This window comes from Pecten maximus, chromosome 3 (genome assembly GCF_902652985.1).
Source record: "Pecten maximus chromosome 3, xPecMax1.1, whole genome shotgun sequence".
Taxonomy (NCBI): Eukaryota; Metazoa; Mollusca; class Bivalvia; order Pectinida; family Pectinidae; genus Pecten; species Pecten maximus.
In genome coordinates, this window is record NC_047017.1 from 50,825,918 (window position 1) to 50,853,594 (window position 27,677).

A 27,677-nucleotide genomic window follows, 5' to 3' on the forward strand; every position below is an offset into this window, starting at 1 on the left:
ACAATTCATACTGAACATGATTTACCTTTATAGAAAAACATTATTTCTGTTTATACCAGATTTCACTTTATATAAGGTCAGCTTCCCTTGACAATGCTGTTACTCTCCTACCAAGATATACTCCTTGGGAGATATCAAAGGGGATAATTTACTAAACGGAATATGAAAGAGAAAATGTAACCAAATTCTCTATAAAATTACTACCAACCTTGGATGGCTCAACAACTCCTTCTGCCTGCAACTTGGCATGAGTGTCTTTCACAGACTTATCACTGCCCCTGAGGAGGTCAACAGCATGTGGGATCCCAGGTAAGGCAAATCGGAAACATTCCTGAAGGCAAATGTTACAATAATATCATAGAACCTTGGTTAAATAAAATACTTAATAAACATAACAGAAAGATCTGAAAGAATACATGTCAGATTACATGAACATAATTGTACATGTACCTAATATGTATGTGGGATACACAAATATCATGTACAACATTGCATTTCTACTCCGTTATGCTTGAAATTACAGCCTCCTTATCTCCAGTAAGATGCGCCACAGATTATCATTGTATCTTTACTCTATTACCCTGCCTGCGTTCTACATGTACTGAATGTTGCTTTCTATATCGACCTGTCGTAGCACACATACATGTTCCCAGTGAGCAATAAAGAATCTGAAACTATGATACTACCTGGGTTAATACATACAGAAATTCCAGCATAATAAACACATTCTATTAAGATAACTTTTTGTGTATACCTGTCAAATTATGTTAAAAAATAAAATGGCATACAACCAGACAATTCAATGAATAACAGTCCCCCACTGGATGTGATATTAACATTATACCAAGAATATATAGGTAATGATTTTTTGTTGGAACTTATTCTACACACTGCTTATTTGACAGACACAAATCATTCAAACTGCAGTTGGTATCATTAACATGAATAAATTCAGAAATATTACTAGGCCATATATCAGAATTCCAATGGAAGTGAAGCCGAAGTAAGAAGTTCCAGTGATAAGAAGAGCAGGAGATATGGCCCAAACAATTTTTTTCCTTTGATGTAAGGTTAAATTATAGGTTAGAGTGTTTAAATTTGATACACGATACACCGCCTAACCTATAGGAACCCATGATCCAACTACATATGTATGAAGATCCAGTGACAAGTAGTGTAGGAGACAGATCCTGAACAGGATAAAGTGCTAAAAGACGGATGGAAGGATGGAGGGACGGACACAATGCAAAACGTCCCCCCAGCACCCAGCAGACGACTAAGATGCTACACACCTTACACCAACATAGCATGGCTATTACTTTTGTAACAGGAGCGTGTCGGGCCCAGTTTGCGTACGTCAAACTGCACCCGACTCGCCCTTGTGGACCAACAACCCAGGTTCGATGGGTAACTTGTATCTGTCGTATAGAGATAGAACAAACGTCTTGAACTACAATTAACCATTTATTAATGATGACATAAACATTTACAACATGAAATTACATATAAACGGACAGCAGCATAGGCCTAGCTATATAATAAACATCCTAACCTAAAACCACCCCCCATACATGTACGACCTAACTAAACCCAACATCCCAACTAATACTACCCACCCAAGACCTACATACCCTAACGTTACATTAGTATTAGCGTGAAAGACGTGACAGCACACAGGAAACTAATCCATCAGACTGCCCAGTATACGATACACCACCCTGAATTTATCCCACTTTTTAACAATACAAAACTATAAGGACCAATCACGACAGAGGATACACAGGCACGACAGACACTGACGAAAAAGAAAGCGACTACGAACAATGCACGACAAAAACATCGACCAGAGACAGCACACGTGAACAGAGGACTAGCAAAGTTCAAGGTGACACAGGTACACATAGTACAGACACAGCATATAGGCATGGCATATAGTTAGCGTTAAGCTTAACCCTGTCAGCCTAACCTATCAGTACATATACGATAACATCCCCCGCTACACTTTACCTCTGAGCCTTTTGTGCTCCCTGGAAGGTTGATAACCAAAGTGTTTCCCCTTGTGCCACAGGTCAACCTACAGATAAATGTTAAACATTATAATTTACCTACCATGTGCTGTATGAAGCTCCTATATGGACAGAGTAATTTCTTCTGGAGCCATTGGGTCAGGTACTGATAATTATTTTTAATATATGGCACTAACACATCAGTAGTTACTTACATTTTGCAAGTAGAACATCCAAGTAATTTTTAAAAGATTATATTTACAGCAAATGCCAGTTGGGATAAAACTTCATTCCATGAGTATTACAACAAGAATTCCACGGAAGTGGATGTGTCGCCTGCACAGGAAGCTAGGATTTGAATTTAAAAGAAAACAGCTTGGATATTCATTGTATCTATTCCAAGTATAATTTGTATGATTTGCCAGATGGATTCCCATACAATGAATGCACAACATTTAATAGATTTGAGTAGTAATAATAAATTGATATCAAATGCAATCTTTGCACAAAACCCTGTGTGAATTAATTATTATTGAAGTGATTATTCTTAAACCAATGTTATGAATATACAGGTGAAATGTGTATTCAGATTTCTCACCTGTTGCCAACTCATCTGATGACTAACATTTAACCCTAGTCCTAATTCTAAAGACGTTATGTACACACATCAATTGGAGTGGTGGATCTAAGAGGTTTTGTAGACATGATGAGTGAATTCGCTGATAGCATTTATTGATTGCAAGAACATTTAACTACATTTATGTTTAGAACTTCTTACCCCGAACATGTCATCATAGTGCTATCCATGCTGGTTTGTGATGGCTGTAGTAAGACCTTTTCCCAAGCAAGCACTTTTGGTAAGGAAGCACTGTATGAAGTTTGAGTTTGATTGGCCAAAAGGAACTCGAGTTATTGCAGGGAACCAATTTTCTATTAATAGTAAGTGACCTTGACCTTTGACCCTGAAAAGCAATCCCAAGCAAGCACTTTTGGTAAGGAAGCACTGCATGAAGTTTGAGTTTTATTGGGCAAAGGGAACTCAAGTTATTGCACGGAAACCAATTTTCTATTAATAGTAAGTGACCTTGACCTTTGACCTTTGAACCTGAAAAGCAATCCCAAGCAAGCACTTTTGGTAAGGAAGCACTGTATGAAGTTTGAGTTTGATTGGCCAAAGGGAACTCAAGTTTGCACGGAAACCAATTTTCTATTAATAGTAACAGTGACCTTGACCTTTGACCTTTGAACATGAAAAGCAATCCCAAGCAAGCACTTTTGGTAGGTTAGCACTGTATGAAGTTTGAGTTTGATTGCCCAACGGGAACTCAAGATATTGCACAGAAACCATTGTGCTGACAACGCCGACGACGACGATGACAACGCCAACGAAGCCGACATAGTAATACGGATGTGTCACCTTTTCAAGGCAACACAAAAATTTAAAAAAATCTAGATAAATCTTACATATGATGTATGTGTACATTGAACATATATGTGTACATGAAATTATTTTCTGACCTTGATAACATGGCAAGGTCGGTGACCTCCAACGATTTTTTTAGCATGGCAATAGTCATTCCAGGAGCTTCCTTCTCCAATATTGATTTAGTAGCCTGCAAATCACAAACATTCATTTTGATATAATATGTGGATACTGAACTTTATTTAGCTTGAATAATGGACTGTTAATTAATATAAAGACAGTTCCATATTATTAAAAGAATGCTGTAATGTATCCAAGTATGTGGATGTAGTGTTAAACTAATGACAGGTTTAACTTCTATCTCACATATGTAATATATCATGCTCTGGATATTATAACTGTATGTTTCATCACTTCTAGCATGTTGGTTATAACATTATAATATATAGGACTATCATTTGGAAAATCGTGCCAAGCCCCTGTGGTTTCATAGTGTGACAGGTTGTCATGTAATACAAGGAGTCCATTATATCATCATTAACATTAGTTTGTAATAAACAATGTATCCATATCATGAAAAAAATCATCGCATTTTTACAAAGATTCAAACTGAATTCAAACATTAATGCATGGGGAAAATTTGAAATCACCATTATCATTATCAATGGATGTTATCTGTGGAGATGTATAAGTAATATTTCTTTACGGTTTGGGACACAACAAAAATACTATGCTCAGAAATGTACATATCATTCATAGAACTGCATTATATAGTATCAATTGCATAGTTGAGCAGTTACAGTAATATTTACAATTTGGTAAGATTCAAATAAAAATTAGCCTCAAGCCTGAAGGTGTACTTATGACTGAATGGAAATCATAAGAGAATCTGTGTTGATCAGTGGTTAGAAAATACTTTGTGAATTGACCAAATCACAACTTAACCAGACCTTCATTAGTAGCACATGTACAGTGCTGGCCGTCATTGTACATGCACTTGGATCAGATAGAAAATATCAGTATAAACAGCTAGCATTTACCTCTGGAGTTACATCTCTTGGAGCAAATCCCTGTGCCACCTGTGGTTAGTACAAGATCCAGCTTTTTCACATCACACCACTCCTTCAATGTTTTCTGAAGGCAATAGAGCAAATCACTTATATAAATGTTATTTCTTAAAATCATGCCATAACCTCAATTTTTTGGGAATTTGTAAGAAATAAAAGTATCAAAATTATTGTTGCCATCATCAGTTAGTCTATGATTGAAATCTTAAAATTGTCAAGTTTTTATATAAGGATATATTTATTATAAAACATTAATGAGCTGCCAAGTCATATCTTGTCACAAACCTTAATTTTGTCAATTTCATCAGGTACAATGTCTTTAACAGTAACATTTCCACAGATTCTGTAATAAACAAAAAATTCCCATGCAATGTCAAATGTTTATACATATATTTCCAATGATTTTGAAAACAAATACTGTATAACATGTTTTTCTCCATATCTAGTATTTTTCTCCATATCTAGTATTTATGAAAGATTCATGTTTATTTTTGATACTCAAAAACTGTAGTGTGAAGGCTGTATGATTCACTTCTTATCAAATCTGTCAGTAAATATAATTAACTTCTTATCAGATCTATCATTAAACATAATTAACTTCTTATCAGATCTGTCAGTAAATATAATTAACTTCTTATCAGATCTGTCAGTAAATATAATTAACTTCTTATCAGATCTGTCAGTAAACATAATTAACTTCTTATCAGATCTGTCAGTAAACATTATTAACTTCTTATCAGATCTATCAGTAAACATAATTAACTTCTTATCAGATCTATCAGTAAATATAATTAACTTTTTATCAGATCTGTCAGTAAACATTATTAACTTCTTATCAGATCTATCAGTAAACATAATTAACTTCTTATCAGATCTGTCAGTAAACATAACTAACTTCTTATCAGATCTGTCAGTAAATATAATTAACTTCTTATCAGATCTGTCAGTAAACAAATTAATTTCTTATCAAATCTGTCAGTAAACATAATTAACTTCTTATCAGATCTGTCAGTAAATATAATTAACTTCTTATCAGATCTGTCAGTAAACAAATTAATTTCTTATCAAATCTGTCAGTAAACATAATTAACTTCTTATCAGATCTGTCAGTAAACATAATTAACTTCTTATCAGATCTGTCAGTAAATATAATTAACTTCTTATCAGATCTATCAGTAAACATAATTAACTTTTTATCAAATCTGTCAGTAAACATTATTAACTTCTTATCAGATCTGTCAGTAATCATAATTAACTTCTTATCAGATTTGTCAGTAAACAAATTAATTTCTTATCAAAACTGTCAGTAATCATAATCAACTTCTTATCAGATCTGCCAGTAAACAAATTAATTTCTTATCAAAACTGTTAGTAATCATAATTAACTTCTTATCAGATCTGTCAGTAAACATTATTAACTTTTTATCAGATCTGTCAGTAAACATAATTAACTTCTTATCAGATCTGTCAGTAAATATAATTAACTTCTTATCAGATCTGTCAGTAAACATAATTAACTTCTTATCAGATCTGTCATTAAGTAAACTGTTGCTGAAAATCAGCCAGAGCCATCACATACATGCATGTACATGTAGACAACATGTAGACAAACAGGTGAATGCACCAACACATACCTGTACATGCAGATGATATTTCCATTTGCTTTAATTTGAAGCTTACAATCTTAAAGAAAAATAACTAGTAAAATAAGGTATTTCATCATTTACATTTGTACAACTGTATATATGTAGTAGGGTACAATTCCAATGTCAATGTAATTGAAATTGACATGTATATTTATTGTAATGAATTTTTACGTTTTACATAATTGAGATCCAGTCCGGTATTTTGTGACGGAACTGTATGTAGTATATTATCATGCTTTGTATACCGGGTCTTAGTAATGTCAAGGTTAAATCTATTTTTATATTATTGCCCAGTGGTCAGTGTGCGCAGTAATCTATCATACCTGTATTAGATTTCAACGATGGCGGTTTGGTTTTCACTCTAGGAGACATTTTGATATTTCAACTGAGCTGTGCTATAGAATTGTAAGTACAGATAATGTTTTATGTTGATTATATTATCCATTACTACAATGTACTTATCGTATTTGTATTTGCTCGTAAGGATCAGTGTTTCAGTTGAGTGTAAGACTAGTAAGCCTGGGGTCCCGGGTTCGATCCCTAGCGGAGGCAGTGATTTGAATTTAATTAATCATGCGCTCTGTTACATATATGTACTAGAGCTGTCATTGATATGAGTTATGTATATTGATATATATCGAAACATTGGTTTGTTGAGATGAGAATGTCAAAAGCTTACCATTCAATGAAATCATTCTAATTATTGTTTTTTGACAAAAATGAACTTACTACCCGTGTAGTAATGCATCTGATTAACTGTATCAAGGTTATTGTTCACGCTATATGCATAATTAATGCAGACTACAAAGTCAACTAGTCAGGAACGAATAATTGTATTTGCTTCATTTTTTCTCGTGCATAATGCATTTTTGAGACCCTGACTAAAGGGTAATAATAACGCTTAAAATGGAACCGGAATACGGAATTTCAAAATGATATCATCCCATATTTTGTTACGTTAAATGTTCTTAAGTTTTATTCATTGTTCTCATTTGTTTGCAACATTAAATATTTTTACAGCAGGAATTGTCAATCTTTGTTGAAAAAAAAATGGAAAGGATTTGTAGTTTTTAAAAATCCAGAGAGTGGTTATTTGATGTATTATATAAAACAGTCGGCAAATGGCTGCTCTCGAATAGCGAGAACGGACATGAGTAGAAACAGAGATATCCTGGAAAATAATCATTTTATCATATACAAATTTTACCACAGTTGTCTACCTTTGTATCGATACTCTGAAGTATGAATCGATATCGTATCAGAAGATGAGACTCGTCAATACATCGATATCATTTGTAACGATGACAGCTCTAATATGTACAAATGTAAATGATGAAATACCTTATTTTGCTAGTTACTTGGTATAAGTTTGTTTATTTAAGAGACAATGTCAAACAATCTGATTTTATTAGTGCAATTAGCTGCTTGCTATCACTGAGTTTAAAAAGAGTGTAATTGTTGCAACAAACGTTTATAAGGATATGTTGATTGAAGATTATTATATCAATTAGCCATGTCTGATAAAGATTTCATAGCAAAAAGAATAGCTGGTACTTAAAAGGTATCTTGTACACTCACAAAAACCTTACAATTTGTCTTGGTCTATCAGATGACACAGATTTGATCCACTTTTATCATCTGCATATCCTTTGTAGCATGAGTCACTAACTGAAATATAAACCGGACATAATACATTATATATAATTATCTTTTTAGTTTGAACCAAACTATAGATAATGCATGGAAAGTATTTTATTTTCAAACAATGTCGATATATCATGAAATGCACTATTGCAAGAGTCAACAGATGAGCTAAATGTGGTGAAATTTTTAATTTTAAAATTCTCTTTGTCAGTGCATAGTATAAATCTTCATATGAATTAATTCTGCTACTTCTTTAGACCGACATGGTTGCATACAAGATAACACATTTTGATCTTGTGTTTGGCAAAATGTATATTATAATGGTCTAGTTAATCAGGACGTTATATGTCCCTAAATTAATCTCTGTCATTTTATCAACTGTTTGGTCAGTTATAATTTGAGTTGTCTCCCTTTAATTATCCATATCAAGTTCTAATATAAGTAGAAACATTCAAATAGAAATCTGCGACGCTCATGGCATGCAAGAAAATAAAGTGACATTGTATCAACTATATAAGTGTCACACAATAAATGTGTGTATTTAAGAAGTAAACACCTGTGAGAACTCCAACTTTGATTCGTCTGTCTAACTTATCCGCCATCTTGGAGACCTTCAATCCCCGGGTGCGTTCGAAGGTGCCACGCGCACGTTCACAGATTATTAATCTGAAGATTTATTATTATTGATAGCAGAATATATAAATGACTAGGCTATATATAAAAAATACCAAACTTACAATTATTGCAAACATGCAATATGAACAAAACCACACATCAAATTGGAAAGATGTACAACATTACCATAAAAAATAAACTAAAAGATGTGACACAAGTTCTAACAACTGAAATGAAACAAACAGATGAAGCAATTTTAACTACTTTTTTTTAATATATATTGCGACCCATTAGTATTGTAGAAGTTTGCAAATTTACGAAAGTCATGTTGCTTTCTCGGAAGGGTGATAGCTGCAGTCTCCTTTTTATAATTTTTTTCACTCTCCTTTTTTACGACTGGTCATGCAGGGACGTACAAAAAATGTACAGAAGTGAGCGTTAGATATGTATATATTATATCTTTAACCATGTGTCTGCTTTAAGCAATACCAAACGGATTTACCATTAAATTTGTCCTGATCTAGAAGAAGCATATCCTTGTTTGGTTTTTGATCTCAAACTAGGCTATAGCTGCTTTTTTAATTATAGAATAGTATAGCTGGCGTAAACGTTTATTAGTCAAGTCAAAAGCATATGGTATCTCGGGAATTTCGTTTCTTGGATCAGAAAGTGTGTTTAACAGTTATCAATGCGACATAACGCACGACAGATATTGCGACAGTATGAGAAAACGGGCGACAATGCGAAAGAAATTTATTGTTGCTATCTCGCCCGTTTTGTCGCACTGTCGCTCTCACTCTCAGTCTGTCATGCGTTTTGTCGCACTATATATCGTGCATTTTGTCGCCGGTTTTGTCGTTATCTCGCCCATGAAAGTGCGCCAAAACCGGCGAGATAGCGACAGTGACACTCTCGCCCGTTTTGTCGTACTGTCTGACGTGCGTAGGCCTATAATGTCGCACTGTGACGTGTCGCTCTGTCGTGCGTTTGTTTTAGCAATGTCTTGGACGAGATAGCGACCGTTCAAACTGTCCGATATCAGCCATGCAACATATCAAATAAACAAACAATTCTGCCATATACCTCACAACGGCATTTTCCGTCCAGAATGCCCCGATAAAAATAATTGCAGCTAATTATTGTTCGTTGTCCGCAAGTTACAGCTGTGTGGGGCACGTTCGGCCTTGTATGGAGCAAGTTCGGCCCAGGCCGAACGTGCCCCTACTCTCAGGGCCGGACATGCCCCCAGCAGTTTTTCCGAACACTTCGCTTTGCACCTTATTTAATGGTACATGGGATGAAGTAAACATAGTGTACTAGCAAAGCCCAGTATCTTACCTTCATGTTTCATATTTAAGTTCGTCCGAATTTCTTACGGTTCTCGGTGAAAATAAAAACTGAAAAGAATGTTGAAAATTTACTCACCAGGCTTAAAAATAAACATTCGCCACCAAAACGCCCAAAAACTTCACACTGCGGCCATCGTTGTACTGACGTAAACAGCGTCGTCATAAGTGACGTCATAGTATAAATGACGTCTCTTTATTCTTAATTACGCGCGAGATATAGCAATTAGCCGAACATGCCCCGAGGCCGGACTAGCCCCGGTCTCCCCTACGTCTTTACTTAAATAAAAACTATTTCAGCAACAGACAACAGAAAATGCTTATAGTTCTATTCCTATGTTGATTTGATGCTAGATCGAGTTCATAACGGGCCGTGCTAGAATCTTCATTAACATGTCTCTTTGTTAATGATATATCGATGAAAACTTCACCTTCTTGGTCTTTATATTACATATGTATATAATACGAACAGTTCTGAATGAAAAGAATAAAAAAAAAAGAAACCATATTTGTATACAATATACAAGAAGATTTATTTAAAGTCGAATATGTTAAACAAAAAACATTAGCTCTGTAGAGCTATTTCTACGACTAAACATACATTTGTAAGTAAAATACAGAGATATATTTTTTAAAATCTTATAAACTTCTTTAGCCACAGCCTTTAGCTTACCAATGTGTAAAAAATCAATTTAAAGCCACGTGCTCCCGAACAACCTAAAATTCTAGTTGCATACGTGTATAAATGGCAATCCAAGATACTCAAGATCTCGGAACGTGGTTTGATAGTCATTCTCCATAAAACATATGGCTCTGATCTTTCCTGAATTCTCTCCATCTTTCTGGTCTTGGTAGGATTGCAAAGTGGTAAGCCAGAGGACTGTAATTAAAATAAGACAAGATAAAATATTTACAAATAGTGATTTTGCCCTTTTTTTGTTGGATTAGACCCAATTCTTTTTAACACACATAGTTGTTTGGAGGCTGAGTTTTCACACTTAATTTCTTGATTGCTGATGTTAAAAGAAGTAATAAGTTCACTTGTTTTTCCCCTTTACATATTGCCTGAAACTTATCAGGATTAGCCTTCCTGCCATCGTCAGTGAAACAGTTGACTAATATCTGGCTTTCTCTTTCTAAAAAAGACTACAATATTACTTACAATAGTATATGGGACAGGGTATTATCATCGGCATGATTGTAAAGGTTACTAGATTTGACAAATTGAAAAATGTCATTTAAAAACACATTAAAAATCAGAGGTCCAACAATAGACCTCTGAGGGACACCCTTCCTGAGCATCTCCCAGCCGCTGACACTATAGGGCCAAGTCTGATCCGCTGGTGTCTGTTGCTGAGGTAGCTGCTGCATGGTTAGTATTATGTCTTAATAGTATAGATATCTAAAACAAATAACACTGTGTTTACAAAATTTAGCAGTTATTCTTAAAAGCTATTAAAGAAAATATCCAGGGCATATAGCTAAAATTTTGTATGCGTTTCGCCTCCGCCAGGGATCGAACCCTCAGCCTTCCTAGGGTTAGGCTCTAGCAGAGTGGTGCATATTGTGGCTAATTAGAATTCAATAGGGTTACAGTTTTTTACAACAACAACAACAAATATATATTTGCCAGAAACTTTAGTCAATATCCCGAATTTGATGAAACATTTGAAATAGCTTTTTGACGCTGTTTTATTTTGAATGATATAAGGGCACGTATATTTTTGTTGATCTAAGCGATATCATTTATGAACTTCCGGTGCAGAATGAAGACTGTGATTTCTCTCTGACAATTTCATTCAAACATTGTATCTTGTTATATATCGATATGTACTACAACTATGTCCCAAATCGATAGTTTATGTGGTATTTCAGGCTATACTGCACGCAAACATTCAACTACACATGTAATTATTATAAGGAAAATGGATGCAACACAATCCGTCTTGATCAGTTGAAAATCGGTGTTGATTTCAATTCCGATTAAAAAACAATCAATATGGAGAGCAACATGTACCAGTCATATGGCACAGGACTGACGCCACAACACCAGCAGGTGGGTATTTTTTGTTGTGTTTTCTAATGGCTTACTTTTACTTATTTTTTTTAATACAATTGCAAGGATGCAATGTCAGCAAATTGTCCGAAATATATAAGTGCATATGATACAGTATTGAGTATAGAAACAAAGCTTTGTAAATTGTTATTTTGAATTGTAGGGTTTTATGTCAGTGTAACTTTATACACTATTTATCAATTAGTATGATATTGTAGATGTAGAATAACAACGAAGAAAACATTCTGATAACACCAGCTAACATGAGACAAAAAGTCACACCAACCTGCTCCTAAATTAGATTTAGATATTACCTTGGTGCATAGTCATGATCAGGATTAGTTCGTTTTTTTATAAAGAGGGGATGGGATTATATTGTTTCAATTACATTTTGTCTCTTTTTTTTCCAACTTAGAGTCCAATGATGTCACCAGCTCTAGCAGGATTTGGCCATGGACTTACCCCAAATCCAGTTATGCCTCCATCCAATACTCCAAGTCTGTATCCACCGACCCCTACACCTGGTGGACCAATGACAGCCCCTATGACCCCAATATCGCCTGCTACACCCGCATCAGAAATTTCTAGCCTCATGCCGCTCAGACCACAATTACAGTATGTTGATATTTTTTTCTTTGTACATTGACATTTATTGCTTTTATGCACTCGTTAGCTCACCGGTTACGAGTAACCATGAGCTAATGCTGTACCCCACGGCGTCTGTGTCGGCGTCCCACCCCACTTTAAATTTTTTGGGATCAGTTTTTGGAAAGCTTCTAAGTCCAAAAGTATGCACCTAACACACTTCTAATTTGGTTTATACATTTATTCACAGGTGCCTGACTCGTTTTATAAAATAATAAACATATAGAGTACATATAAATGAGAAAGGTTCTGAACTCCCCCAGGCTTGAAATCTGATGTATTTATTTCTAAGTACCGTAGCTTCGGTTGTATTGGGTGGAATTTTTCGAAGTAGGACTTAAATTGAAGAGAAATGGTCAATCTTTAAAATAAGCCATAACATGTTGTCGATTTCTCAATATTAGTTTACGAAATCGGGCATGGAACTTCAAAATCCCCTCGATTTTGTTTAGTCGGACAAGTTGACGTATCGGGGTCACCACACTTTGACTCTATTGGACATAGCTTTAAATACGAAGTCCACGGGTTAATCAAGAGGTACGCTTCATCAGATCACCGAATATAACTATTATATACACTTACTTTATGTATACGAGCACCCTATCGACGGCCCCGGGACTTTTTATGCATACTGATAGCAGATTTTCCCCTTGAGTAGCCATGTTGTGTCAGCCGCGGTAAATTCGAACAAGCATTCTGATTGGTTATAGAAATTTGTTTAACCAATCAGAATGCGTGTTCAAATTTACCGCGGCTGACACAACATGGCTACTCAAGGGGAAAATCTGCTATCAGTATGCATAAAAAGTGCCGGGCCGTCGATAGGGTGCTCGTATACATAAAGTAAGTGTATGTAATAGTTGTATTCGGTGATCTGATGAAGCATACCTCTTGATTAACCCGTGGACTTTGTATTTAAAGCTATGTCCAATAGAGTCAAAGTGTGGTGACCCCGATACGTCAACTTGTCCGACTAAACAAAATCGAGGGGATTTTGAAGTTCCATGCCCGATTTCGTAAACTAATATTGAGAAATCGACAACATGTTATGGCTTATTTTAAAGATTGACCATTTCTCTTCAATTTAAGTCCTACTTCGAAAAATTCCACCCAATACAACCGAAGCTACGGTACTTAGAAATAAATACATCAGATTTCAAGCCTGGGGGAGTTCAGAACCTTTCTCATTTATATGTACTCTATATGTTATTATTTTTAGAAACGAGTCAGGCACCTGTGATTTATTAGAAGTCTAGAAGTGATGTTAAAGCAAAATCATGCAGAAAAAATTTGTGATTTTTTCGCATTCTACCATTTTGAGGACAGAACTTTTTTGGCACCAAAACTCACTTTAAAGTTTTCGGGGTTTAAGTCCACTGGTACCAAAACTCACTTTTAAAGTTTTAAGGGTATGTCCAAAAGTATGCTCTCACACCCTTCTAATTTGGTTTATGCATTCATTAAAGGTCCAGAAGTGATCATGATGTTATGGCAAAATCATGCAGATTTTTTTTTTTTTTTTTGGCATTTTACCATTTAGTGGACTTAATATTTAAGGCACTAAAACCCTCTTTAGAGATTTTTTGGGTAAGTTTTGGAAAGCTTGTAAGTCCACACCCTTCTTATTTGGTTTATACATCCATAAGAGGTCTAGAAGCGATATTATGTGACATACAATTTCAAAATGACATGTTTATACATACATAAAAAATGAATGCATAGTGTGATTTCATTCCGGTAACAACTCGGATTGAAAATAGCTGCATGGTAAAAACAAAAATGGAATATAAGGCAAAAACAAATGAAAAGCTATTTGCTTTGCACTTCATTTTTGTTCCGCTTGGTACACACATTCCGCATTTTTCACAACCAATGCCGCCATGTTCGAAATAGGTTACGTGAAATGGTGGAATGGTGTAGCAAAATGTTTTGTGTCCAAGTATTATTGATTTAGTGAGAATTAGTGATTGAACTGTTTAAATGATATATATAAGTACACACCATTGTCACCAAGTTTAGACTTATGAATAACAATATGAATGTTTCTTTCTGTCCTAAAATCTATTTTAGGGCGGAACTTAGCTTGCCCAGTGTCAAATAAGGTTCGGATGCTAAAGGTCGGTTGGCGTCAGAACCAAAAAATAGACCTTTAGCTAGCTGTAGAGGTTGAACAAGTTAATGTTCCTTTCTCCTAATAGCATTTGTGACTTATTCTCTTTTCAGAAATATTGTGTGTACTGTAAACTTGGGATGCAAGCTTGATCTGAAAAAAATTGCACTCCATGCAAGAAATGCAGAGTACAATCCAAAACGTTTTGCTGCAGTTATCATGAGAATTCGAGATCCTCGGACCACAGCTCTGATCTTCAGTTCTGGAAAAATGGTGTGTACTGGGGCCAAAAGGTAAAATGTTATTTGTTGACCCTGTCTATAAAGACTTCTCAAGGTCCTGTAGCAGAAACAATTGGCCTATAAATGGCCTATAAAGGAAGATGGCCATTATTATATAGATATTCTGTAGAATCCTACATATTTGAATATCACAATTAAATTTATTTAAGTTAATTTGGTAAGTGGAATTTATTAAACAATAAACTGTGTAAGATTGAATTGGCTACTGAAACCTTTATCCACATTTTTAGCCCACCATGCATCATCATCAGATGGTGGGCTATTCAAATCGCCTTGCGTCCGTGGTCCGTCCGTCCGTAAACAATTCTTGTTATCGCTATTTCTGAGAAAATACTGAAGGAATCTTTCTCAAATTTCATATACAGGTTTCCCTTGGTCAGTAGTTATGCATATTGCATTTTGGGACTGATCGGAAAACAACATGGCCAACAGGCAGCCATTTTTTTATATTGACAGTTGAAGTTTGTTATCACTATTTCTTAGAAAGTGCTGGAGGGATGTTTCTCAAATTTCATATGCAGGTTCCCTTTGGTCTGTAGTTTTGCATAATGCATTTTGGGACCAATCTGTAAACAACATGGCTGACAGGCAGCCATCTTGTATTTTGACAATTGAAGTTTGTTATTGCTATTTCTCAAAAAGTTCTAAAGGGATCTTTCTGAAATTTCATATGTAGGTTGCCCTTGGTCCCTAGTTATGCATATTTCATTTTGGGACCAATCGGAAAACAACATGGCCGACAGGGAGCCATCTTGGATTTTGACAATTGAAATTTGTTATCGCTATTTCTCAGAAAGTTTCTCAAATTTCATATGTAGGCTACCCCTTAGTCTGTAGTTATGCATATTGCATTTTGGGACTGATTGGAAAACAAAATGGCCAACAGGGAGCCATCTTGGATTTTGACAGTTGAAGTTTGTTATCGCTATTTCTCAGAAAGTACTGATGGGATCTTTCTCAAATTTCATATGTAGGTTGCCCTTGGTCTGTAGTTATGCATATTGCATTTTGGGACCAATCAGAACAACATGGCTGACAGGGAGCCATCTTGGATTTTGACAATTGAAGTTTGTTATCGCTATTTCTCAGAAAGTTTCTCAAATTTCATATGTAGGCTACCCCTTAGTCTGTAGTTATGCATATTGCATTTTGGGACTGATTGGAAAACAAAATGGCCGACAGGGAGCCATCTTGGATTTTGACAGTTGAAGTTTGTTATCGCTATTTCTCAGAAAGTACTGATGGGATCTTTCTCAAATTTCATATGTAGGTTGCCCTTGGTCTGTAGTTATGCATATTGCATTTTTGGACCAATCGGAAAGCAACATGGCCGAGAGGGAACCATCTTGGAATTTGACAATCAAAGTTTGTTATCGCTATTTCTCAGAAAGTACTAAAGAGATCTTTCTCAAATTTCATATGTAGGTACCCCTTGGTCCTCAGTTATGCGTATTTTATTTTGGAGCCATTCTGAACAACATAGCTGACAGGCAGCCATCTTGGATTTTGACAATTGAAGTTTGTTAACGCTATTTTACCTATTTTACAGAAAGTACTGAAGGGATCTTTCTCAAATTTCATATATAAGTTCCCCTTGTTTGAAAAGTACTGGAGGGATGTTTCTCAATTTACTCAGATTTGTAAGAGGAAGGGAAAAATAGAGAGGAGATCAATCTGACATTGAACCTATCAAGATCATTCAATGATGGATGCCAAGATCCCTCTGGGATCTCTTGTTTAGTATTTCAAGCTATTTTTATTGACTTTCATGGCAGAAAAATGTTTGCCAAGTGTCATTCACTTAAAGTGTATCCGGAAAGAAAAACGATATTCAAATATGAATTAAAGTGGGGAAATCCTCAAAGAACCAATGTCCATTCAGTTTAGGGAAAAGTTCGTCTTCTAGGTCTCGGGAGGATACCACATGGTATGCAGGGCGCTCTTAAAAAGTAAAAAATCAAGGTATGAAAGAAGAGCAGCAACTCAAGAGTCCAGGTTTGAAAATGATCCTGCCTACATGTTTCGGCCTGCTGGCAGGCCATCATCAGGGCACAATTTATTAGTGTGACTAACATTTTGAAGCTGAATAACAATAGAGGTCATGTGACTAACAATGGACAACATGATGACGTCATAACATTACAAAGTAAGGGAGCAACAAGGCATCAACATGATGATTGGTCTAAATTGCATAAAGATTGTTACAAGAATTAGGGTAGATATATAATGGTGAAGTTTAGGTCCTTGTTGAGTAGTATAAGAGCCTTAATTACAAGATGTGATTAGAAAAATAATAATACAGTTATAATTATATGATACAAAGTGTTAAAATGTATGATAAGCATGAAAATGTTCAAGTGATATCTAGAGGTATAAAGTTAAGGCAACTGCGAAAAGTATAATAGCAATTGATCAGACATCTAACGGCTTCAGTAGTCCTGACAGAACTTTTAGTAAAATAAGCAAGATGCTACATACTTTATTCGGCCCGTTATAATAGAAAATTAGTAAGATGTTACATGTTATATACGGCCTGTTATAATAGAAAAATTATAACTTCTTGTTTCAGTAGCACTTGTTATTAACTTATTCACAAATATAACTGAAAAAGTTTATTCAGCACTTACATGATTGTTGCCTAATTAACATTAATTGCAGGCATGTGTTCACAATTGTTTATATATATTCCTGATCACATTGAACCTGTGGCTTCACAGGTCAGAGGTAACGGAAACGAGGTCAACAGCTTTGGGCTTCAGATGTGTTTTCGAGAAAAATCGTGATTACTCTAAAACTAAAGTCACTATGAATGTTGCACCTTCAGCATTTTTAGTTTCATCTGAAATTAAATTTAATAAGCTTCCGGGTACACTTTTAGTCACAGAACCAATTGCCAAAGACCAAGTTGTCATGATATCAAAATTTGACCTGTGCTAAAAAGCTATCTGGCATGTATACATATCAATTCAAATCAGAAAGCTGAAAGACAGAGTTTAGATGAAATGAGTTTTATGATATTGTTTCCTTTTTGAAATGGTACTAGATCTACAATTACTTTAGTTTACCTCTCCACAATTATTATACTCTGTACAGTACTTTACACTGTATGAAAATTTCTGAAAATAAAAGGAATACAAAAAAAACTCTCCAAATCCAGTTTCATTATGGAAATTATTTCTTATTATTATTATTGCTATTATTTCTTTCTTTTCTATGTCAAATTAACTTTTTAATTTACTTGGTTACCATATATTTGTGTTATAATTGCAGTGAGGAACAGGCAAAGCTAGCTGCAAGAAAATATGCAAGAATTGTACAAAAACTTGGCTTTTCAGTGAGTGTCTTCAGTCAAGTTATTTCATATATATTTTTTTTATAATTACTGGTACAAAGATGCATGGTTTTTTGTCAAGAAATTCAAGTTTGTTTATCAATTGCAGAGAAAACAATTCATTGATGACATGATAGAATACACAGTATTTATTGTTAAATATTACAACACTATTAACCAATACAATATATATACTAGAAATTGTCATGGACAATTTGACTGGCTTTTCACACCTTTGATCAACTTAAAGAGGCTTACCCGCAGACGAACCGGTAAACGGCACATCTCCGATCACTAAATAAACTTCAGTACACGTTTCTATGTGACAAAATTAGAGGCTTTCCGACTTTATTTCTTGAAAACAATTACAGAATATGTATTTAAAAGACGTTTTAAAACTCAACCTGAGAGGGAAATGTATGGAATATAACAGCAAATCTTCTTTGTAAATCGCCGCTGCCTTTGAAGTTATCACTGTGCGGCACTGTGCACGTGCTTGTTTCTTTGATGTGTCAATCAAATTAGACTCCACTTTATAGCGGGGACTTATTGCGGGTTGCGATTAAATAAATAATATTAAAAATGAGGTTTTAATATCACTTTTCAGCGTTTTATAAGAAACAAGCACGTGCACAGTGCCGCACAGTGATAACTTCAAAGGCAGCCTCTTTAAGATATCATTTACCTTTCTGACCTTGAATGTAGGTCAAGGTCCTTCAAACTTGGTAGTACTTCATCCAAGAATGATACGTATACAGACCAAATATCAAGACCCTGGTCCTCTTTGTTATTGCAAAGAAATTGTTCAATGATTTTAGCCTGTTTGACCCCTGTTACCTTGAATGTAGCTATATATAGGTTAAAGGTCATTCATTAGAACAAACTTGGTAGCCCTTCATCCCAGTATGCTACAGACGAAATATCAAGTTCCTGGGCCTCTTGGTTTTTGAGAAGATGTACGTCATTTGCAGATTTATCGATGATTGCGCTATCATGGAAATTTTCAAAATGGCGTACCACCTGAACAAGAAGTGCTATAGAAAAACTAAAGGCATCAAAATCAACGTAATGACATATTAAATTGATCTTTAAAGGATTTTCCAAAATATGGAAAGATGAAAAAAATTTAAATCTGTGAACTTTAATGAGCCATATTTTGTATAAACATGGCATGGGGAAAAGTTATTCCTGAAGATATTCTACAAATAATAAAATTGCTGTCAAATCAACGGTTCTTAAGTTATGCCATGGCCGTTTTGAACGTTTTAGGTATGACATCATGGCGGCCATATTGGATTTTTGACAGACTTGATTTTGTTGTTGTCACCCCTTGGACTTATGCCATTTAACATAAACAAAAGCAAATTGACATATCTCTTGCCATTTTTGAAGATATTTTGCCCACAAAATAAAATGAAGAAGAAGACGAATAACTAGAATTTGTCATAGGACAATTTTACGGGCTTTACATATACTTAGCACAAATGACCTAAATGCTTGATATTTCCACATGTAAAAACTAATTTTGAACATTTGATAGGTATTCAATCATCCAAATTCTAGTTTTGAATAAATCTGCCATCAGAGATCTAACGTTTAAACAAAGGAGGTGGACGAGGGGAGATAACTCGTACAATGTGAATTGTCGGCATTTCCAAAAGATCAAAAGGAAATGTTCAAAAATGGTGTACCATGTCAACTGGGAATGATACTGAAAAACTAAAGACAGCGAAATTATCAATATGACATAATTCATAGACATGTGCAAGAATTTAAAAAAAAAAATATATTAAATTTTAAAAAATCAAAAATTTAGGTACCTTTGACCACATAACGAACTTTTTTGTTTGACCTCTGACTTTAAATCTTGTAATTGAAAAATAAAAAATAGCCCTAGCCATTATCTATCAAAAATATAATTACATGACCTGTGTATAATGAATACTTTTTGAGTTATGGTCATTTGAGACTTTTAAAATATGACGTCATGGTGGCCATATTAGATTTCAGACCGACCCCATGATAATAAAAAACTTGGTCAGTACCATCTCATAGTCATTTTGCCAAAGTTGTGCTGAATCCCACAGGTAGAATTTGAGATGAAACTAAAAATGTGAGTTGTCGACATACCCAAAAGAGCAGGAGAAATATTCAAAATGGTGTACCGCTTTAACGGCAAATGTTACCGAACAACGAATCAAGTCATCCAAATGACATACTGCATCGACCTTGACCCCTTAGCGACCTATTTTTTATTTGACCTCTGAACTTAAAGTTGTAATTATATAAAAGTAAGCCCCAGTCGTTATCTACAATAATATAACTACGTGACCTCTATAATCAATACTTTTTGAGTTATGGCCATTTTAAACATTTTAGGTATGACGTCATAGCGACCATATTGGATTCTTGTCCTACTTAATAACATTTCCTGACACCTTTAACGTATGCCACACAATATAAGAAAAATATCATTGACACACCCCTTACCATTTTGAAACAATTATCACAAAATCAAGTGCAGAAGAATGATAATAATAAACAGAACAAAAACAATATGTCTTTTCGCCAGTTGATGAAAAACCCTAATAATGAACATCACAAAAACAATAGGGCTTCAATAAACATAACAAAAACAATAGGTCTTTTCACCAATTGGTGATGGTGAAAAGCCTGTTGTAACAAAACTGGAATGCAGTTGTTCTTTAATGATTTCCTATCTTTTCAGGCAAAATTCCTCGATTTTAAAGTCCAAAATATAGTGGGAAGTTGTGATGTGAAATTTCCAATCCGGTTAGAAGGTTTAGTGCTCAGTCATGGCCAGTTCTGCACGTAAGTTTGTCTGGTAGTGGTAGTAAAAACCTCATATTAATGTTGCTTTCTAATGTGTTACATATAAATTCATATCAATATTACTATTTCACTACTATCTATAAAGTTAAATAACTGTTTATGGCCAGCAAAAGTAATTCATTCATTTAAGAACAAACACATTTGTTCAAATTTTGTTGTTAACATACTGATTGAAATTAAATGCAGATTGAACCAATCCAATTAAATTGTGTAAAAATAAACTTCTATTCATCATTTACACATTTACATACATTGCCAAATTTGGCATGCAAACACTTTGTCTACGTCATCATGATAATTGACCTTAAAGTCACATACTCCCAAAGAAACATATATCAATGTTTGCATTTTGAGCTTTTTACAGTTTTCGGACATGATACATACTTAACAGATTGTCGTGAATCAGAAACTGAAAGAAAATTTGTATTTGAGAAAGTACATTGGGAATTCCCAAACATAATAACTGTGGCTGCCAGACCAAGTTTCTCTGAAAATTAGTCCCGCAATGCAATGGCAGGTTCTACAGTCCATACAAAATGGCGGAATGCTGAAAGCGTGGCCCTGCGAAAACGCAGACAGATTCTGCCAAAAAAGACGCAAAAGTGAGTGAAATCGGCAAAACCTAAGGAAAGGAAATGATTTGTTGGAACTTAGCGAGAAGAAAAGGAAATAGACTCAAATTCCGACTTTGCCGGACGTCGATAGGATTACTGGTTAGCTTTTTAACATTATCAACTTCACTGATCTAAAATTTTATCAATGTTTTGTTGTATGCATATTGCTACATTTTAAAAAGTATTTAAATGTAACGATATGTTTGTTTATTTTGTTAAGTTAAAACGCGAATATTCTGTTAACATGTTTAAATGAAAGCATTATTAGGCAAAGTTCATGTATGCTCGATATGTAAACAACGGCCGTGTGTAGTTAATGTGCAGTGTACGTTGTTATAGCCTCGTTCTTGGCTCCGTGACAAATCTCGCGATAAATATAAATGCAGCGAGTTATTTTTATACACTGATGTCTCAAGGACTCCCACGGTAAAGCGTAGCGTGAATGAGCACCTTGGATTGCCATTAATACATGTGTACTAATACATGTGTGCAACAAGAATTGTAGGTTATTTGGGAGTATGTGGCTTTAAGTTGTTTTGTTTTGCTGATACATTGAGTCATCATGACTCTTCACACATGTACAGATATTCAGAAATAAAACATACAAACCAACAGTTTTTTACAATGGAGCATTTTTGGATGGCAAAACGCCCTACACACACATTAGTGTAAAATTTCATTTGTGAAATTTTTTCCCCAGATTACCTTCTATAAATGCCACTTATACTTGACAATAGTACTAGGTACTTCTTGTCAGTGATGGCACGAAGTGTTGTATACTGAAATTAGCTTGAATCCCATACTATACAGAGTTATGGCCCTTCTTGGTATCGGATCTGTATCCTCAGATATAATAAATGAAAAAAGTAAATTTACAACAGTATGGAATAGATTTAATACATGTTAATTAGGGTGGGTTAATATTTTATATTTTTTTACTGTTTGTTATTTCAGCTATGAACCCGAGTTGTTCCCAGGTTTAATTTACAGAATGATGAAGCCTAAAATTGTGTTACTGATTTTTGTCTCAGGAAAAGTTGTATTAACAGGTAGGTCACAAGATATCACTATAAAATTAAAAAGATAATTGACCAAACATACTTTAATTTGTCTGTAAGCAATGTAATGACAAAAATTTGTTAAATTTTACCAAGATGAAAATATAAATTTCATACTTATAAGTCATTTTGAAATTGACTATACATGATCATATGCACTTATAAAATTCTATCTCCCGAGAATAAGATCTTCAGTTGAACGTCAGACCTACCAACTGGAGAACAGTCTGTGAAGTTTGACTTACCAGATTGTCTTTTGTACTTTTAGGTGCCAAAGTGAGAGAAGAAATCTATGAAGCGTTTGACAACATCTATCCTATTTTGAAGGGTTTTAAGAAGCAATAGCATTACACAACAGTCCCTGTTATCAGTGTCATATCAATAGCCATTCACTTTATCAATTGTTTCATCATCGTTAACAATTTCCGACTGCCAAGATGTTAATACATTAACGCAACTGGTTTTTTTTGCCAGTACTCATCATTGTTTCCTGAAATAATATGATTCAAACACAAGATCAGTGTCATATTAAGTATGGATAACTGTGCAGCAGGTTGATACTTGATGCTTCAACATGTCTGTAATATATACTTTTTATATTTTATTTATAGTTATGTGAAAAAGAATGTCACTGCTCTTTATTAACTGGTAATGTGACATATCGGTGTTGAATAAGTGACAGATTGTATGGTCATGGTGCCTTTTGCAAGTACATTTTTTTTGTACATGTAATAGTACAAGTGAGTGACAGATATTATTAGTTCGACATTCTTCCACTGGAATGTTGGGAGGTACTTTTTTTGTCACAGATATTTGATGTAAATGTAACGTCTCGTTAAGAAATTGTATGTTGGGCTATTTTTATATGTGTATTATTACCAAAGTTGAGATTATTGACAGAAATCAATTGTGTATATATATATTTAGTTTCTATTACTAAGGTACGACCTGCTGTAGTTTATACACTGTTGTCATGACAGATGTTGGTCATTCTCTACCTTAAAAACTGTATGATATTCAACCCCTTTTCATCCATCTTTATGATTAAGACGTTTTTGAATATTTGACATTTGAAAGATAAACAGGAATTTTCTTCAACTCCTTTGCAACTATATCTACCGGTATGTAAGAATTTATAGCATTAACTACACAAGGATATGTGAAGAGAAGCAGGGATATAGGTATTTAAATGTAGTTCTGGGGTATGTGAAGGAAATCAGAGGATAAAGGTATTTAAATGTAGTTCTGGGGTCAACATCAATTGTACACATTTTTACAGTACGGTCTCAACAGGGACATTCATCACTGGTCTCAAATAAAAAAAAAATCTATGGATGGTTGATAGAATATCTTTTAAGATAAGGTTGTCAATTTCAAAATTTTGATATTCCGTTAACATTCATTTTTATCCCGATTCTTCTGATTGGTCGACATTGAGATACAGTTTATTGCCTAATTTTAATGAAAATAAGTATGTACAGTTGGTAAAAGTATAACACCAGGAACATATCATTGACCTCCGTTTTCCGATTCAATAATATCATTTGCTGCCTTCTGATTGGCTAAAACATTTGAGACGTAGGCCTAACTTTGACTTAAACACTTTGAGACATAGCTTTTGTTTCATTTGACCCATCAATACAAATCTTTGTGGGAAGTATGAATATAGGACATGCTTGGCAATCATATCGTGGCATCTGTTTCTTTGAAATTTAAATATTGTCTGAATATGGTGAAAATTGGTATGTATGTCGAGTTGATAACCTGACGTGTTCTATCGCCTTCTGATTGATCAAAATTTAAATTTAGGTGTATTATCACTAAATATTGCATCTTTTTAGCTTCATTTGAGCCACTGCTGGGTAAGTTTGAGGGACTTATTTGATGGGCCACTTTATAACTAAATTTATTAAAGGTGCAAGTGATTAAAATACGAAACTGGCTGGTATTATCTTATACAGTAAGGTTACATACCTCATCTCCCTTTAAAACAGTGTTTACTGTAACGAACATCAATTGATGATGTCTATTGCTCTGATAGAAAACATTGTATTCAATATGAATCTTCAAGGGGTGATATGAAGATTTAATTATCAGTAATGATCATATTTTTTTGCTTGTTCTATTTTGATGAACTTCAGTAAAGGAAATATTTTTCACATTCATAATTACTTTATGTAATATAATTCAGCAATGACATTGTTCGCTATTTTTCCCGTCATGATACATTTGATACAATTGATGTCAATTAATATCACATAACTATTCATACGAACTTATCTACTATAATATAATACTGAAAGATACTGCCAATTATTGATTTAACTGGTACAACACTGACAATTAAAAACGATGTTTTAGATTTTTTTTTTACGACGAATGCATGTGAAATCATAACAGTTTTTGACATCATTGATCACTAAGATACATGCTGATATTGTTTACCTGACAATCTAAAAACCTCTTTTGTAGAATAGATCTTGAGTCACAATGGCTTCATTGGTTTAATTCATAAGTGGTTATTGCAATTTCTTTGTTTGTTGTAAGTGTGAATCTCATTCTTCACTATCATACTTGTCAATCATTTTATTATAGGGAAACATTGTAACCGTGAGGAGAAGTTATATATGTTCTATATGCGTTATCTGATCGAGGTGCATGAGAAAAGTAAATACATAAATTACAGCTTTTTTGACAATATTACATTTTTTAATATAGTATTGAATATTTATGATGGGTGTAAATACAATGTAGTTAATTTTAGACTTTTACATTTTTTGAAAATAGGTTGAAAATAAATTGAAAGTAGGTTAATACTACATGCGATACACTTGAAAGTTATTGTTTCTTTAGTGTAAAAGAAAAGAATAAAAAAAAAGTGGAGGAGGGGCAGTGATAAGTAATACGAGTACATTTTATTACATTTTACTAGTGAAATATCAAAAATTATTCATTCTATAAAAATGATATTTTCACTAGTGAAATATATTACTTTTTCTGACACTTCCTACAAGCGACATTTGGGAAAATTCAAAAGCTGACCCATTATATTTTGCTATGAAAATTTAACAAACAGAATATCAAATAGTATCTTCAGTGATACCAAATATCTTTCACCCGTGTAGAAAATATTTTTATATGTTTCACTCCTACTGAAAAATATCAAAATATGAGTCCAACTCCTGAAATATATTTGGTAGTACTGAGGACACTTTTTTTTTAAAACATATATAATCGAGAATCATATAACTAAGATATACAGTGACCTAGGGTTCTCAAAGTGTGGGCAAAATTATAGTTACGCCAAAAATCATGAAATATGAGTGTAAGTTCAGTTACTGAAATTTAAAAAAAAATCCTTGGTAAGATGTTATGATATGTGAATCAAGTTGTAAAGCATTCTTTTTTTTCTTTTTTCTTTTTTCTTTTTTTCCCTTTGTCATATAAGTTTTTTGAAATGATGACCAGGTCCTGGTTCCATTGACAATAAACACGGCTTTACCTCTTCTTCAGTAACAAAACGGTCTAATTAATCAGACTGTTATACATGTATATATAGGTCCTGTGCTGGTTACATGAATTGTGTGCGTTGGTGTGTGAAAGTGAAAAAAAAAGATTTACTTACCTTGGATCTGTTTGAAGGGAGCAAATGGGAGCAGGATACTGTATTTCCTTATATTTTTTTCAGGTTTGAATGTAAATGCAAGTAATGATGGATAAATGGAGTGCTGAAAAAACTGTATCAGATATTTAATAAATATGTGAAATAATCGTTCAGGTTTTGCTTGTCTACAAATTTACCAAGGGCATGTTCGTTTATGCGGACAAACCGGTTCGTCAATTTAGAAATGTAATAGTTCAAACATATCTTGACGGACCTGCAAATATTAATACAGGCCATGGAAGTCTTTGTCAGGATGGCAATACACCAGACTCCTCCATCCATTCTGATTCCCACTAAACCCCAAGAACGTGCTCATTAAAATAAAAAGGGATGCATAGGAAAGTGAGCATCACGGCCATAAAAATATTATAAGAATGATTAGTACAGAATACAGCTTCATGTGTATGCTGACCACATGAATAACGTTCCAAAAAGTTTTATTGAAAGTATTAGTTGTCAAGGGAAGAACCAGTCTACAATCGCAGTAAAAGGAGCATGATAAAGTAATACCTTAAATACACTGGATAACTGGATCCAATGATGACCGATCCCATCACCAGGTGGATCCTCCTTCCTCAGGCGTTTCGGAGCTTTCCACGACGTCGTTCAGAGGTGCTCTGGCTGCGTTGATCAGGCCCAACCAGAGACCGGTCGGCTCTCGCTACCGCCGACCTTTATAGGCAGACACCATGTCCTCCTTTCGTGTTGGCACTCCTCTACTAGTTGCTGTGATTTCTATTGCTTCCTTTCATTGGCCTGCTCCATCCCATCTCCCCATGGCACTGTTAATTCAATCATCGCCACCAGCTTGGAGTTAGGGGACCACGACCACGTCTACTAGAAAACTCATACTCTGGAGAATGTCTGCCCTCATTTCCCAGTCTCGTCTCCAGCTGTTGCAAGTATCCCGCTTGCTTGCACGCTTTCAGCTCCTGCTCAAGACTTTCCGAAGGTGACGAATTTTGGCCCTTTGGTTGAAGTCCGTCTCTTCCGTCTGGCACAGTCGATGCTTGCCGCTATCTCCTTCAGGACCTGGTCATGCCTCGATGTGTACCTGGTAAATGAAAGAATATGTGCAAGGTAAGCTGGTCGCCCACAAAGTGCACATGCAAAAGGCCCCAGGAGAACAGGTCGGTTGGACATGGCAGTACATCATAAGTCGACTTCAGTAGGAAACTTAGCATGTAGCCTTCCATATTCCAGATCACACCCAGGATACCTTCCGCTGCCTCACTTCCTCCCAGTGTATCTAGCTTCCCTGCTGCCTCAAGCTGACTGCCATCACCTGTCTAGTCTC

General features: G+C 34.7%; 2 protein-coding genes across 2 annotated transcripts in view; one reads left to right on the top strand and one right to left on the bottom strand.

The window, feature by feature from the left end:
• LOC117324481 (gephyrin-like) overlaps positions 1-8,405 on the bottom strand; it is a 122,033-nt gene extending 113,628 nt beyond the window's left edge. Inside the window, 8 exon segments of the mRNA XM_033880360.1 lie at positions 209-331; positions 2,008-2,074; positions 3,525-3,619; positions 4,470-4,499; positions 4,501-4,563; positions 4,782-4,839; positions 7,732-7,810; positions 8,343-8,405. Of these exon segments, the coding sequence (XP_033736251.1) occupies positions 209-331; positions 2,008-2,074; positions 3,525-3,619; positions 4,470-4,499; positions 4,501-4,563; positions 4,782-4,839; positions 7,732-7,810; positions 8,343-8,388 (561 nt within the window). The 5' untranslated portion in view covers positions 8,389-8,405.
• A 3,115-nt stretch (positions 8,406-11,520) lies between these two features.
• On the top strand, positions 11,521-26,488 carry LOC117324482 (TATA-box-binding protein 2-like). The gene is made up of 7 exons (XM_033880361.1): positions 11,521-11,803; positions 12,219-12,418; positions 14,672-14,851; positions 18,131-18,194; positions 20,920-21,023; positions 22,613-22,707; positions 22,985-26,488. The coding sequence occupies exons 1-7, from the start codon at positions 11,747-11,749 to the stop codon at positions 23,059-23,061; spliced, it is 777 nt and encodes a 258-aa protein (XP_033736252.1). The 5' UTR covers positions 11,521-11,746; the 3' UTR covers positions 23,062-26,488.
• The last annotated feature ends 1,189 nt before the right edge of the window (positions 26,489-27,677 follow it).